Source organism: Cynocephalus volans, chromosome 10 (genome assembly GCF_027409185.1).
Source record: "Cynocephalus volans isolate mCynVol1 chromosome 10, mCynVol1.pri, whole genome shotgun sequence".
Taxonomy (NCBI): domain Eukaryota; kingdom Metazoa; phylum Chordata; class Mammalia; order Dermoptera; family Cynocephalidae; genus Cynocephalus; species Cynocephalus volans.
The window spans coordinates 110,813,189-110,827,635 of NC_084469.1; the positions used below are offsets into that span (position 1 = coordinate 110,813,189).

At 44.5% G+C, this 14,447-nt stretch overlaps 1 protein-coding gene across 5 annotated transcripts in view; it reads left to right on the plus strand.

Annotated features, from left to right (window-relative positions):
* The window catches only part of SUGP2 (SURP and G-patch domain containing 2), a 33,151-nt gene that overhangs the window by 1,285 nt on the left and 17,419 nt on the right, over positions 1-14,447 (plus strand). For 4 of the 5 annotated variants that reach the window (XR_010024575.1, XM_063109476.1, XM_063109473.1 and 1 more), the window contains exons 2-4: positions 393-524; positions 3,826-5,427; positions 8,301-8,421. Coding sequence is in view for 4 of the 5 variants with exons in the window: in XM_063109476.1 (XP_062965546.1) it covers positions 404-524; positions 3,826-5,427; positions 8,301-8,421 (1,844 nt within the window). In the remaining variant the exon portion in view is untranslated. The remainder of the gene's footprint in view (positions 1-392; positions 525-3,825; positions 5,428-8,300; positions 8,422-14,447) is intronic. The other variant, XM_063109475.1, reaches the window with a different exon arrangement.

Below are 14,447 nucleotides of genomic sequence, written 5' to 3' on the forward strand. Positions count from 1 at the left end.
TCCTCGGAGCTCCCTTGTCCAGTCTGTGAAACGGGGGAGTGATAGCATCTTTCCTCACCGCCGTCAACGTTGACAGTGGCCGTGCGCCCTCTCTTCCAGCAACCCCGGGAGACAGACTGCTTGTACAGAGTCTCTTGTAAGGGATTCCGAGGAATGGGCTCAGGGAAGGCTCACTGCAGCAAAATACACCTGTGAGCTTCCTGTGGGCAGAGGCTCCCTTGAAAGAACCAGTCCTGCCTGTGAAGGGCCATACCAGGATTATGGATCACTGCCTCCTTACTTTGAGGATTAGGTGAAATAGAGCCGGCTCTGTGAGCGTGAGCTGTTATTCTTAGCGTGTGTGGGGGGGTGTTTTTTTGTTTGTTTGTTTTTGTTTTTTTCTGTCACTACAGGGCGAAGAAACATGGCAGCAAGGAGAATTGCACAGGAGACTTTTGATGCTGTATTACAAGAAAAAGCTAAACGGTTTCACTTGGATCCCAGTGGTGAGGCTGTAGGGGAAACTCTTCAGTTTAAAGCTCAGGGTAAATAAAAGTGTGTGTGTGATTTTTTTTTTTTTTTTTTTTTTGCGGGGAAAGGACTATCTAGGGGTTCTGGCTAGAGGATTTCAATGCCTTAGGCAAACTATGCAGCCCCTCTGATCTTTATTTGTTAAGGGGAGATATTTTCTTTGAGCCCACCTGTCAGTCAAATCATTATGCAGAAGGTGGCATTATCTGGAGCTTCTCACCAGGCACCTTCCCCCATCTAAAGATGGGTTCTTGAATCAATCTCCTGGCTCCGTCCCCACTACCACTACCCAGGTTTAATTTTGCCTGGAGTATTGCAACAGTCTTCCCCTGCAGGGTCTCTCTGCTTCTGCCTTTATTCCCCTCAAATTTTCCCTCCCCATAGTTGCCCCACAGAGCTGTTAGTGGTAACCTCACTGGGCTACTGCCCTGCTGAGATTCTTGGGGCTCCCTTTTGCAGAGTTACAGCCTCAGACAAATGCAGGAACAACTAGTTAACAGCTGTGTGTGCAAGACAGGAGGGCACAGTGTGTGGGGGGGAGAGGGCTGTGGACCTGCCAAATGTAGGTCTTGCCTGAAAACATTCCCTTTGGAAAGTTTTGACGCACCATACCAGCAGAATATTGCAGGATGACATGAAAGTCCCTTGCCTTCTACCTTGCGCCTCATGTTTCAGTGCTACCTTGCAGACTGTTGTCTGTGATTTGAATCTCTTCTGTCCCAGCTCTGCCTGGTTAATTCCCTCAGGCACAAAGACTCAGCTCACACATGCCTTCCCCTAGGAAGTTTCCCCTAGGAAGCCTCAGCAGGCCTTGAGGTTGATTTGGTTGCCTTCCCTGCCCCAGGGAAGTATGGCTATGTACTCACTCACTCATTACTTCGTCCTGGGCTCGTCTTCTCTTGGCAGCGCTGCTCGAAGGTGCAAGAGCCTTGGGGTGGAGGAGGATTCCTCCTTGTTGGCTAAGTCTAAGTACTTGGGGTAGGGATAATAAATGCTCTCTGGACCTGGAGAAATCAAGGTTGTCTGTAGATTGTTCGACATTGTCTCAGAAGTTGTTTTCAGATTCTGAGTTTTCAAAAATTACATGAGTAGTACACAAAAATATTCCTGCTGAAAAAAATTGGAACGATTAAGAAGAGGAATAAAAAGGCCTCTTAGCTGCATCCTTACTCCTCAGGGGTAACTGTCTTTCATTTCTTTTAGTGATGCATTTACATAATCCTGAATACTTATGTCTTTTTATATATGGAGATTTAAATCTTAGTTTTATCTTTACCTACAGTCTCAAGCACTAGTACATGTCTTAGTTGCCTCAACAAAGATTAGCGGGGAGAAGGGAACTAGAGATTTAGCAGTATACTGGGTGGTTCTGGAACATCTCTTTGTCACAAAGCTGCATGGGCCATCAGTTTGCCTTTCTCTGTTTCTGCTCTACTCCGAACTTTTCCTCTTCTTCATAAACCAGGGCATCGGAAAATTCTGTTGTGCAAAATCCAGCCATCACTCTCTGCCTGTCATGCTCCCACCCTAAATACCAATAATCAATACCTGGATTATGGCAGAGGATTCTTTGCTGGAATGTCCATGTCCACTCTTGTCCTCTGCTCAGAACCCTTAAGGGGCTTTCTGTCTCACCCACAATAAACTCCAGAGTCACACTGAGGTCCTGACTTGAGCTGATACCCCTGGACCCCCATTTGCATCTCCTGTCATAGTGGTTTTCTAACTTTGCTGCACATTAGATTTGTCTGAGGACCTTTTAGAAATCCTGATGCCCACATCATGCCCCATTGTAATTAGTTAAATAAGGATGTGTGGGGATGGGGTCCCCTGGGGACTCCAATAGCAGAGTTTGGGAGCTACCTTCCTTCCACTTTGCCTCTCATTCCCTCTGTTCCCTTCTGGCCACGTTGGCCCCCTACCAATCCCACTCAGGGATTTGTCCTCATGCCCTCTCTGCCTGGAATGGTTCCCCCATAACCGCATGGTCTGGCCCATCATACCAGGCCACTACTGCTAGAAATACCGTTGTCAGAGCTGTGCCCTTTGACCAGCCTATCTAAAGATGGCGTTTCCTCCTCACATTCCTACTTGCTTGGTTTTTTTCTTCTTGGCACTTACTTGTACCTGATATGTTTTTGTTTATCGTCTGGCTCCCTCAACTGACAAGTTCGGGAGAGTTCTTCTCTCCTTGCTGTGACTTCGGTGCCTGTTGCAGTGCCCGCACCAGCGGGTGCTCAATAAGTACTTACTGAGCAAGTGAACTTGGGTTTGCGCAGGCTTTGGCTTTCTGTGGCCTTTCAGCCCATGACTACCTCCTGGCACCTCTCTTTCTCTTTTCTTTTTTTTTTTAACTAGTTCATAGATTCTGGTTCAAAAGCTAGAAAGTTAGAAAGGCATTACGTGAAAAGTCTCCCTGTGGCCCACTGTTCTCACAAGCCCATAGTTTGCTTCTGTTCCGGTTTTCTTACAGAGTTTCCTTATGTGTAAATAAGCAAATGCAAACATACCATTTCCCCTTTTCTACACCGAGGAGAGTAAAAGTGTCCACTATTTAGTTTCCATCGTGGTCTCTCTTGAGGTGGCTTATTTAGCTTCTACCTTCCCTCCTGCCTGCCTCAGTCTCTGATTTTTCAGCTCTAGAGAGAGGGTTGATTGGCCTGGTGGACCTTTCAATTCAGCCAGCTTTAGGTCAGGTGCTCAGCTGGGGCCTGTCAGCTATGGTGCGGTGTGAGCTACGGCTCATGCCTCACATTGGCACTGTGGGCCGGGAGTTCCTGCTAGGAGATATGAGGGCGGACAGCCTCTGTAAAACCTGTCTGCTGTGAGATAGAAGTAGAAACACAGAAGTGTCCAGTTACAGTAGAGAAGTCTAGGTGGTTTAGGGACTAAACACCCCTTCTTTAGTCTAAAAGAGGAGTTGTACACCCAGATGCCTGTAGAGCCAGTGCTGGGGACTTGCTGAGTGAGGGGCGCTGGTGGCCATTTGGTGGGGGGTGGGGGAGGGCTGCCGCCCTTCCTGGGTGGACTATCATCAGGGCAAATGCAGGCCCATTGCTTATCAGTCTTTTGTTTTTATAAGTAGTCTATTCAGATTTTTAAGTGGCACCGCACACATTTTATCAGCACCGCACTCTACCGAGTGAGCCACGGGCTGGCCCAACCGCACACATTTTAAATGTCAACAAATACGAATTTGCAAAAAGCGCTCAGGCATATGAAGCACTTCTGCTTGTTGGTGGTCTGTGGGCCATCTGTTTGCAACCTGTGGTCTAAAGTACCTTTTTTTGTTTCTTTTTGGATCATTTATTTCAGATCTCTTAAGAACAGTCCCAAGATCTAGAGCAGATATGTATGATGACATTCACAGTGACAGCAGATATTCCCTCAGCGGATCTGTAGCTCTCTCTCGAGACACTGGGAGAGAAGGCCTGAGAGGTGATGTATTTTCAGGGCCTTCCTTCAGATCGAGCAACCCTTCCATCAGTGATGACAACTACTTTCGCAAAGAGTGTGGCCGAGATCTGGAATTTTCCCACTCTGACTCTCGGGACCAGGTTTTTGGCCACCGGAAATTGGGACATTTCCGTTCTCAGGACTGGAAATTTGCACTCCGTAGCTCTTGGGAGCAAGACTTTGGACACCCAGTTTCTCAAGAATCCTCTTGGTCACAGGAATATAGTTTTGGTCCTTCTGCAGTATTGGGGGACTTTGGTTCGTCTAGGCTGATTGAGAAAGAGTGTTTGGAGAAGGAGAGTCAGGATTACGATGTGGACCATCCAGGGGAGGCTGACTCTGGGCTCAGGGGCAGCAGTCAGGTCCAGGCCAGAGGCCGATCTCTAAACATTGTTGACCAGGAAGGTACCCTCCTAGGAAAGGCGGAGACTCAGGGCCTGCTCACAGCTAAGGGGGGTGTGGGGAAACTTGTCACGCTGAGAAGTGTAAGCACGAAAAAAGTACCTTCTATAAATCGTATTATTCCCAAAACTCAGGGCACTAACCAAATCCAGAAAACCACCCCAAATCCTGATGTGACCCTGGGGACAAACCCAGGGACAGAAGACATCCAGTTCCCTACTCAGAAGATCCCTTTGGGGCTCGATCTGAAGAATATTCGGCTCCCTAGAAGAAAGATGAGCTTTGACCTTATAGATAAGTCTGACGTTTTTTCAAGATTTGGAAGAGAAATAATTAAATGGGCAGGATTCCACACCATAAAAGATGATGTTAAATTTTCCCAACTTTTCCAGACTCTCTTTGAACTTGAAACTGAAACATGTGCTAAAATGCTCGCCTCATTCAAATGCTCCTTAAAACCAGAGCACAGAGATTTTTGCTTTTTTACTATCAAATTTCTAAAGCACTCTGCTTTAAAAACACCCAGAGTTGATAATGAGTTTTTAAACATGCTTTTAGACAAAGGTGCTGTGAAGACCAAAAATTGCTTTTTCGAAGTCATAAAGCCCTTTGACAAGTACATAATGAGGCTTCAGGACCGGCTTCTGAAGAGTGTCACACCCTTACTCATGGCCTGCAATGCCTATGAGTTGAGTGTCAAGATGAAGACCCTCAGTAACCCACTGGACTTGGCCGTTGCCCTAGAGACCACTAATTCACTCTGCCGGAAGTCTTTGGCCCTTTTGGGACAGACATTCTCCTTGGCCTCTTCTTTCCGGCAAGAGAAAATCTTAGAAGCTGTGGGCCTCCAAGATATAGCTCCGTCTCCTGCTGCATTTCCAAACTTCGAGGACTCCACTTTGTTTGGGAGAGAGTACATAGACCACCTGAAGGCCTGGCTGATCAGCAGTGGGTGTCCACTCCAGGTTAAGAAAGCCCAACCGGAGCTGGCGCAAGAGGAGGAGAAAAGTCCTGCAAAACCTGAAATCCAGGCCAAGGCTCCTGGTGGTCAGAGTGATGGTAAGGAAGGCGTGGAAAGTTTCTGTTTGTTCTTCATGTTCTTTGGTAATTCTATTCTCTGAGATATTTACACAGAAGTTCTTTAGCTAACTGGAAACAAATCAAGATTTTAGTAGAAAACTCACATTGGCCAGTGTGTATATATGTCTGCCATTCATTTTGTGAATGTTTGTTAGGAATCTTCCATTAACCACAGAAATCCTTAGACATTTTTGGGTCACGGACCCTTTTAGAATCTGATGGAAAGCTGTGGGCTTTGCCAGGAAAAATGCACACTTATTCATACACAGTTTTACCTACACTTTATGGAGGGTTTGTACACTCCTGCAGCCAAGGTTAAGAACTCCTGTTTCAACACCCCTCCCCCCCGCCCAAGGTATTACTAGAAGGAAGGAAAAATGCTGGACACTGTCTCTGAGGAGTCCCTAGGCTCCTGAGGGAAGGAAATCATGAAAACTAGTCACTCCTGTGCTAGAATTAAGGGGACATAGGAGAGTCCCCAGCCCAGCTGGGGAGTCGGAGGCAGAGGAGAGGCTGTGTTTGTGCTGTTTTAAGGGACATGCAGGGACCAGCCAGGTCATTCCAGGTGGTGGAGGCGCCTTTCCATCCCATTTACTTTCCTAGACTGGCTAAAAATCGGTAGATCACTTAGGTACACTTGGTAACTAGCTGTTAATTGGTTGGCTTACTGGGGAGGGAAAGAGGCCAGAAAGGAGAAATAGAAACGACTGTTTGTTTCCTTCTTCCCTCCCCCTTAGTTCCCAGAATGAATGCTCTCTCAGCCCAGATGTCCCGGAGGCCATGAGCATACATGGTATCCATGTTTTGTCTTACTCCTGTGACCAAGGAGGAAGCACTTTCCCCTCTGACAGGGTTTTCAGTTCTCATTGCCCCCAGCCCAGTGGGGAAGTCACATTTGTCCCTGACTTTATTCCCTCCTCCACCACCCTCATGGAGCCCCAACTGCACCAGGTGTCAGATGGGTCCTACTGTGCATGGGCAGCCACACCTACTCCCAGAGAGAGATCCTTCCAGAAGCAGACTCAAGGCTGAAGGCAGGACTCTTTTTCCCAAAGTGCTGGAGTCACTTTCAGTGTCAGTGCAACAATACTGAAGAATGTTGTATGAAGGAGGAAAAAGTCACGCACAGCCTGAAGTGGCCACCCCTCTCCCACAGTGTGGTGATGTTCCCCAGGCATTCCCGCAGCTGTAGCCATGCTGGACTGAAGATGCTGCAGTCTGCTCATTTATGTGATTGTCACAAGGCCCCTTCTGTGTTCTTGCTGCATCAAGACGTTGAGCTAAGATAAAATTACCTCACCATTCCCTTGGTATTGAGACTCAGGCTGCCTTTTACTACAGGTTTGTGAAGCTAAACAGAGCTGGATTCACATGTAATTAGCATCTGCAAGCCAGAGCTCTATGGATAGAACCGTGGGTGACAGCACCCATGTCCAGTGGGGCAGCTGAGCAACCTTGGGTAGCAGTACTGCCCTGTCACCACTTTTGTTTCTCTTGGAAATGCTGGGATGGTATCTTCGGTTGAATGTATTAATTATTACTATTTTTTTTCCCTTTTAAATTCTCTAAAGAAAAAACTCTCAGGAGTGGGATTGCTGGCCCAAAGCCGTGACCCACTTTTTGTCCCTTGTTTATGGCCATTCTAGCTAGAAATGACCAAATTTGCAGCAACCTCCAAATTTCTTTGTCCTTGAAAGCTTCTTGACTTTGTAAAAAGCTTCATATTCTTTTGTGAAATGATGTAAAAGTAGCAGTTCTATAAAATGAGAACAAAGAAAAAAAAGGAATGCACTTTTATAGGAGGAATAGTTGCAGTAGCATGACAGTTGGATTGACTTATCCTGTGAAGAGCTCACACTGGTGTTTAAAATAAGCTCAAAGCAGCAAAGAGGACATAGGCAGGGACAAGGCTGAGCAGTCATTCACAGAACAGAGTAGAAGCCTCTCCAGTTTAGCTGTGATTTTCATTGAATGACTGAACAAATAGACCATTTTGTGTTATTAAAACCAGGAAATATAAGGAAACTAAACAATCTTATTATTTGAAGAAATATGCTCTTCTGTGTTGCTAGTGTCATTGTAAGTTTAAGCAGTCATATTGGAAGAAATTCACATTTAAAAAAAACTTTTAATTCATTTAGCAAATATTTTCTGTGAACTCCTGACTTAGGGCCATTGATGGTTTTTTGTTTTTATTTTTTTTTTTAATTAGGGAATCTTTCTTAGTAAGTTTATATACATATGTATACTTAATGACGCCAAACACGTGTATGTTTATTTTTTAAAGACAAAGCATGAAGAAAATGAAACCCCTGATAAATCTACCACCTACAGATAACCTATTAACATTGTGGTATATTTCTTTCTAATCTTTTTTCTGTGTGTCTGTATTGGTGTATCTTTTCTTCTCATGTTTATATTGAGAATCATAACCTGTATACATTTTTAAAAGTATTTTATATCTAAATACATTTTACATCTTTATATTTTCCACTCTAATATTGTGAACATTCATGTTATTAAGGATACATGAAAAATGGATTGAATTGCTGCATATTATTTCCTTTCTAGAATATGTACATAACTTGCTCTTTGTAAGTCATTGTGAACCTATGACTGCTTCTCTCCTAGTCTTTATGGTATTTTATCTTTTGGGAGGATATTTTGCATATTGGTTTCTAGAATAAAACATCGTTTTCCTCTTTTTAAGCTGGTGTCTTCTGAATGAGAATTTCAGTTGTTGATGCCTGCTTAGGTCAATTCTAACTAAGCCCCTGACTCACTGTCCTGGTCCTCCCAGGACCCGTGTGGTCCAGCATGTTTCTCAGAAAAGTTGTTCTGTGTTGTTCCAGCAGTCCCCCAGCGAGCGGATCACAAGGTGGTAGACACCATTGACCAGCTTGTCACACGTGTCGTCGAAGGCAGCCTATCTCCCAGAGAGAGAGCTGTTCTCAAGGAGGACCCTGCTTACTGGTAGGTCTTTATTTTTTGTTTGCTTGTTTTTTGTGGGGTTTTTTGGCAGCTGGACAGTAAGGGGATCTGAACCCTTGACCATGGTGTTACCAAAACCGCACTCTAACCAACTGAACTAACCAGCCAGCCCTGCTGGTAGGTCATTAAATGTCAACCCTATTAATCCCTCCCATAGAACATATGGCAAAGCGTGGGTCATACTAATGGTGTGAAGAACAGAGGGTGAGATGTCTGTTTTGAGCAGTGGTGTCCTCCAGCAGGAAGAGCACGGGGGTGGGTCAGATTCACCTGGGTTCAGCAAGCCCTAGCTTTGCTGCAGACTGGCTTGTGGCCTTCTCTTGCCTGTGAATGCAGCTCATAGTCCCTGCTGTGCAGTTTTAAGGATACAGTGGGACATGCATGCAAGGAGCGTGGAGTAAGATAACTAATGTCTCAACAGTTTGCAATTTATTGCCAATATTTGTTCAAGTGTCTTCTGCTTTTGCCTTGCGGCCTCTTCATGTGAATAGAACAACTTTCAGAATCACAGTTGGCGTCCTAAATACTCGTATAGGACTTGCTTATTAGAGAAAGTAAAGAAGAGGGTAAAGTAGGGGGAACCCACCTGTGTTCCACCAACATCCACTTCCAATCTTTCTGCTCACCATGAGCTGTTTTTTTTTTTTTTTTTAACACAATTGTGATTATGCTGTCATGTGATACATCCTACTATTTTTAGTTAGTGTAGGAAAATGCTTGTATTACCTACCCTTTGTAAACATTATTTCAGATGGACGTATTTACTAGTCCATAGAGGAAGTGGTCAGAGTTTACTTAGCCATTCTTCTCTTGCTAGACTTTTAGAAGGTTTTTAATTATACACTATTTTAAACTGCTTCAGTGAATAACATAATGCATCACATTTTCTTGCTTGTTTAGGGTAATCTTTATTATTTATTAGATTGCTGGATGTGGACAATTTTTATGGTTTAACTTTTTTTATTATAAAAGTGGCATGTACTCTTTGTAAAAATAGAGTCAGGTAAAAAGGCAAGGACGCAGTCATTCAGAGCTCTATTGCTTGTTCCTCCACAGTGTGTACTTTAGAGTTGTGTCCTGTGTTTTTCACTTAATTGTCTTTATTATCAATGGTTGTGTAATATTCCGATACAAACAGGTACCATACCTTATTCAGCCATTGCCTATTGTTGGATTCCTAGATTATGTCCTGTTTTTCTCGTTTATGAATAACATTATGATGAACAATGTTTTGCTTGTATTTTTGTCTACCTTTCTGGTGATTTATTAGGATAATGTCTGGGAGTGAAATTGCTCGGTAAAAGTTCATTTGAGAGGCTTTTGATCCACATTGTTGTTTCTTGGCTGCAGCAGTAGTATTATTTGGGGCTGGATTGTTGTAGGGGGGGGAGTCCTGGACATTGCAGGGTGTTTAGCAGCATCACTGGCCTCCATCCACCATATGCCACTAGAATTCTTCATCTCATTTATAACAACCGAAAATACCTCCAGACACTGCCCATTCTCTCCTCAGGGGGCAGAGTTGCCCTGATGGAGACTATTGGTCTTTATCGTCAGATTACTTTCCATGGGTTATTATTACCAGTTGACACTCTCGCTGCCACTCTGTAAGTGTTCTGCTGTGCCCTCTTTTTTGGGGGAGTGGCTAGCCAGTATAGAGATCCAAACCCTCGACCTTGGTGTTATCAACACTACGCTCTAACCAAGTGAGCTAACTGGCTAGCCCTGTGCCCTCTTTTGTACTCAAAATTGTACTCGTACCAGACTTGGTGTTTTTGCTGTTATAATTACTGAAGATGCTTGAAAGGCATAAATTCTATGTAACAGTTCCAGAAAGTTGGTTCTACCCAGCATGATTTACCAGGGGGATGGTTGGAGCCTGTTAGGGTTTTATTTTTGTAAAATTCTTGAGTTTGTCTGGGTTATTTTCATGTATTGAATAAGGTAGGCCTGTAACTTAAAAGTTAAAAATCCCTAAATAACCTAATTATCCCATTTCACTTATTGAATACCCTTTATTTAACAGACATGCTTTCTGTGCACTTGGTACTGTTTTAAGCACATTACTGATTTAAGCACTAGCTGGCTGAATCCTCATAAATAATTTTTTGAAGTAGGTCTATTGATATCCTTATTTTATAGTTAGGAAACTTGAGGCTCCACAAGACCTTTTGCCTCAGTGATGTACAGCTAGTAAGAGGCAGAGCAAAGATTCAGATCCAGGGTCTGTGTTCTTAAGGAGTGTGCATGCTGAAGGAAGGAAGTTAAATAGCCTCACATCGACCAATGAAAGCAGAGACCGGGCCGGCCCGTGGCTCACTCGGGAGAGTGTGGTGCTGATAACACCAAGGCCACGGGTTCGGATCCCATATAGGGATGGCCGGTTCGCTCACTGGGTGAGCGTGGTGCTGACAACACCAAGTCAAGGGTTAAGATCCCCTTACCGGTCATCTTTAAAAAAAAAAAAAAAAATGAAAGCAGAGACCGAACTCTCTTGATAAGGAGGCATCCAGATGTGGAAGGCCCAGGGGCAATTTCCAGGTGATGGATGAGGTGATTGGGCTGGAGGGACAGGAGGCCCTGAGAGGACTGGGGGCTCATGCTCTGCCACTGCACACAGCCCAGCATGGTCACTGACAACCAGGGGCGGCAGGCAGAAACCACAACCAGATTCAGGTTTTGGGGATTGTAATGGCAGGGTGGGATGCAAAATCAGAAATAAGCATTGAACTAAAGATCTAATATTTGAAGAAAACCAACTCCATGAAGGAGAGTCACCAAATTCAATAAACAGAGCTGACACCCAGGAAGACAGGGTGACTATAAGAAAGGGGAATTTAGTCTAAAAACATGTACTGTTTATGTAGTGGATAGACTCAGGCAGATAAGAGTGTATTTTATCTGTGAAACAGGAGCTGGTTGTTATGGAAAAGAACCTATTAAGAATTTTGGAAATGAAAAAAATACGATTGTTGAAATAAAAATCTCTGGTTGGCTGATAGATTCTGATGAACAAATTTGGGAGTTGGTCTTGAGACTGTATTACCCATGAACTCCAGAAGGCATTATCTAGAGACTCATGAGAGGAAAGAGTATGATACAAAAATAAAAAAAAAAAAAACCAGGGATAAGTAAAGAAACCAGTAAACTTAGGTTTCTGGTGTATATGTTTGAATTCTCACAGTGGTTCTTGGATGTGGTTTAACAAAAAATAAATTGACCTCATAAAGAAAAGCAAAATGTTTCTGCCATTGCCTATTCCCATGCTTGTTCTGCTCCTTTGCAGGCTGACACTTAGTTTGCAAACTACAGTGCTCTTTTTTTTTTTGACCGGTAAGGGGATTGCAACCCTCAGCACACCCAGCCAGCGAGCGCACTGGCCATCCCTATATAGGCTCCGAACCCGCGGCCTTCGCGCTCCCAGCGCCGCACTCTCCTGAGTGAGCCATGGGGCCAGCTCTTTTTTTTTTTTTTTTTAAAGATGACCAGTAAGGGGATCTTAACCCTTGACTTGGTGGTTTCAGCACCATGCACTCCCAAGTGAGCCAACTGGCCATCCCTATATAGGGATCCAAACCCATGGCCTTGGTGTTATCAGCACCACACTCTCCCAAGTGAGCCATGGGCCAGCCCAAACTGCAGTGCTTCTAACAGATACCTCTGTGTCTCTTAATAAGCCTGTGTTACTGTTTCTTGACTTCCAGTTTAATGCATTACTGTTGACTTCCTGTGAAGATAAATGAGGGTTTTGCTCACTCCTTTCAGTGTTTGAGGAATTCTTCATTGCTGATCAGAGGACTCCCTTCTCGCTAGGCCCCAAATCAACTAGTAGGTTCTTTTCATTGGTTAGCAAATGATAGGGTCAGAACTTGAGGAGACAGATGGGAGTAGGAAAGGAGGTCTCAAATCTCTGCCCTCTGAGGGCCAGCAGAGATTTGAGACCTCCCACCTCCCAAGGAGGAGGAGGGACAAGCACAGTTTGTTTCCATAGAAGCCTTGTGGACAGAACTGGCCCCTGCCTCTCCTCTGAAGTGAACTGCCTCATTCTGGTGTACTTAAGATGTCAGAAATATAGACAGACACCCACTACCACTTTGCATCCTCGTTTGGCAGGTGTCCTCCCTTCTTTACGAGAGATTGTAAAGCACACAGTGCAGGAGGTGGAGCTGAAGGGACACTTCATGCTTTGTTTTCTCCCAGCTTCTTATTTGTCTCCTGGGAGTAGGATGGCCCTGGCCAGGCTCTCCAGGACAGCCCAACAGGTTCACATGTTTACACATTCAGGAAAAAGCAGGCAGCCAAGAATCCGTCTCACCTAGCCTCAGCAGGATTGTCAAAGGACCCCAAAGTTAACACAAAATCTAAGTTGATACTTGTGGAGGAAAAGAAACGAAAATCCCAATCATCTAAATGCATGGGGCAATGAGAGGAAGAAAGGGACGTGGGTGCTCAGGCCCTTGTCTCATTCAGAGTGAGGACAGAGCTAGTGAGGAGGAACTCTGGATATCTCTTTGGAAAGCAGGAGTTTAGACAGGTGTATTGATTAGTTGTTAAAGGAATAGAAATGGGATTTACAACGTCCGTACTACTCTAGAGGAGGAAAAAAGGCACACACGGAAAAATGTATTTAGTCCAATATAAAGCAAGAAAAGAAAAAGAAATCAAGGAAGAAGGGCAAATAGGAAATGACATTGTGAATGTGTTCAACCTTATTAGTAACGTTCAGATTTCAGTGAACTACCCAGAGACTCAGTTGAAAAGCACCAGCTAGCTGTTGCTTCCTATGAGAGATGCTAAAACACAGAGAGTGGAAAGCAGAGTTGGAAAATTACATAGGCAAATGCTAGCAAAAAGAAAGCAGCTGGAGAAATGTTGTTACTTCAGAGAAAACAGATTTCAAGGAGAAAAGCATTGGAAGAGGCAGAAAGAAGAGATTCCTGATAAAAGGAAAAGTCATCATTAACATATAAATTGTGGATGTTGATGTCCGAACTACAGAGCTTTGAACTATGTAAATAAATAACATTTTGAAATTGTTGAAATCCGAAACCATGATAAGAGGAATGGATGACCCAAAACCATGGTAGGAGATGTGAATATATTTCTCTGAAATGGGTAGATGATGTAATCCAAATGAAGATGTGGATGACGTAATAACACAGTGCACAAGAGCAAACTGGTGAGATGGTCTGCTAACATTTGTGGAGCAGTTAATGACTGCCAGGCGGTGTTCGCAGCACTTGCCTCCTGATGAAAAGTGTACAACTCAAGCCTCATAACAACATGAAGAAGTTGTTTGTTGTCATCCTCCCCATCTTACAGATGGAAAAACTGAGGTGCAGAAAGGCTGACAGCTAATAAGTGGCTGTGTTGGCTTGCAAGTATTCTGTGGGGTATTTTTGGCTGCTGGCTGGTATGGAGCTTGAACCCTTGACCTTGGTGTTGTCAGCACCATGCTCTAGTATTCTGTGTTCTTGATGCTGTATTCCAACAGGAGTTGGGAAGTAGATTTGTGACTGATGTCCTTCGACATTGGAACCATCCAGGGGAAAGGGGCTTCCATCAGAGCCATGGGTGACTGGGGCTGTCAGGTTGCTGGGCACTGACTCTGCCTTCTGCTCTTGATGAGGGTGGCCTTGGTGGGGCTGCATGTGACTGGAGAGCAAGAGCAGCCTGTTGGTCAGTGTTCCCTTTTAAGTGGAAACCTTGCTTGGCAGGATGTGATTTTGGAGACTGCTCCTATCAGCCCTGCAGAGGGTTCAGTGTAGTGGCGGAGTAATGGTGCAGCCTGTTTGCCCAGGTCCAGCCAGACCTTGACTGTGCTGACAGTGTCAGCAGGAGCTTTGAGCTGCCTGCCAGGGATATGCCGTGTTGCATGGTGTTGCCAGCACCCTGCGACACATAGCCACTTCACTTCTAATCAGTGTCTGTGTCACTGGTAATCAGAAACCTCATCTAAGACCTAATATGTGGCCACTTAACATCAAGCAGTCTGAAAGCCACCTGAA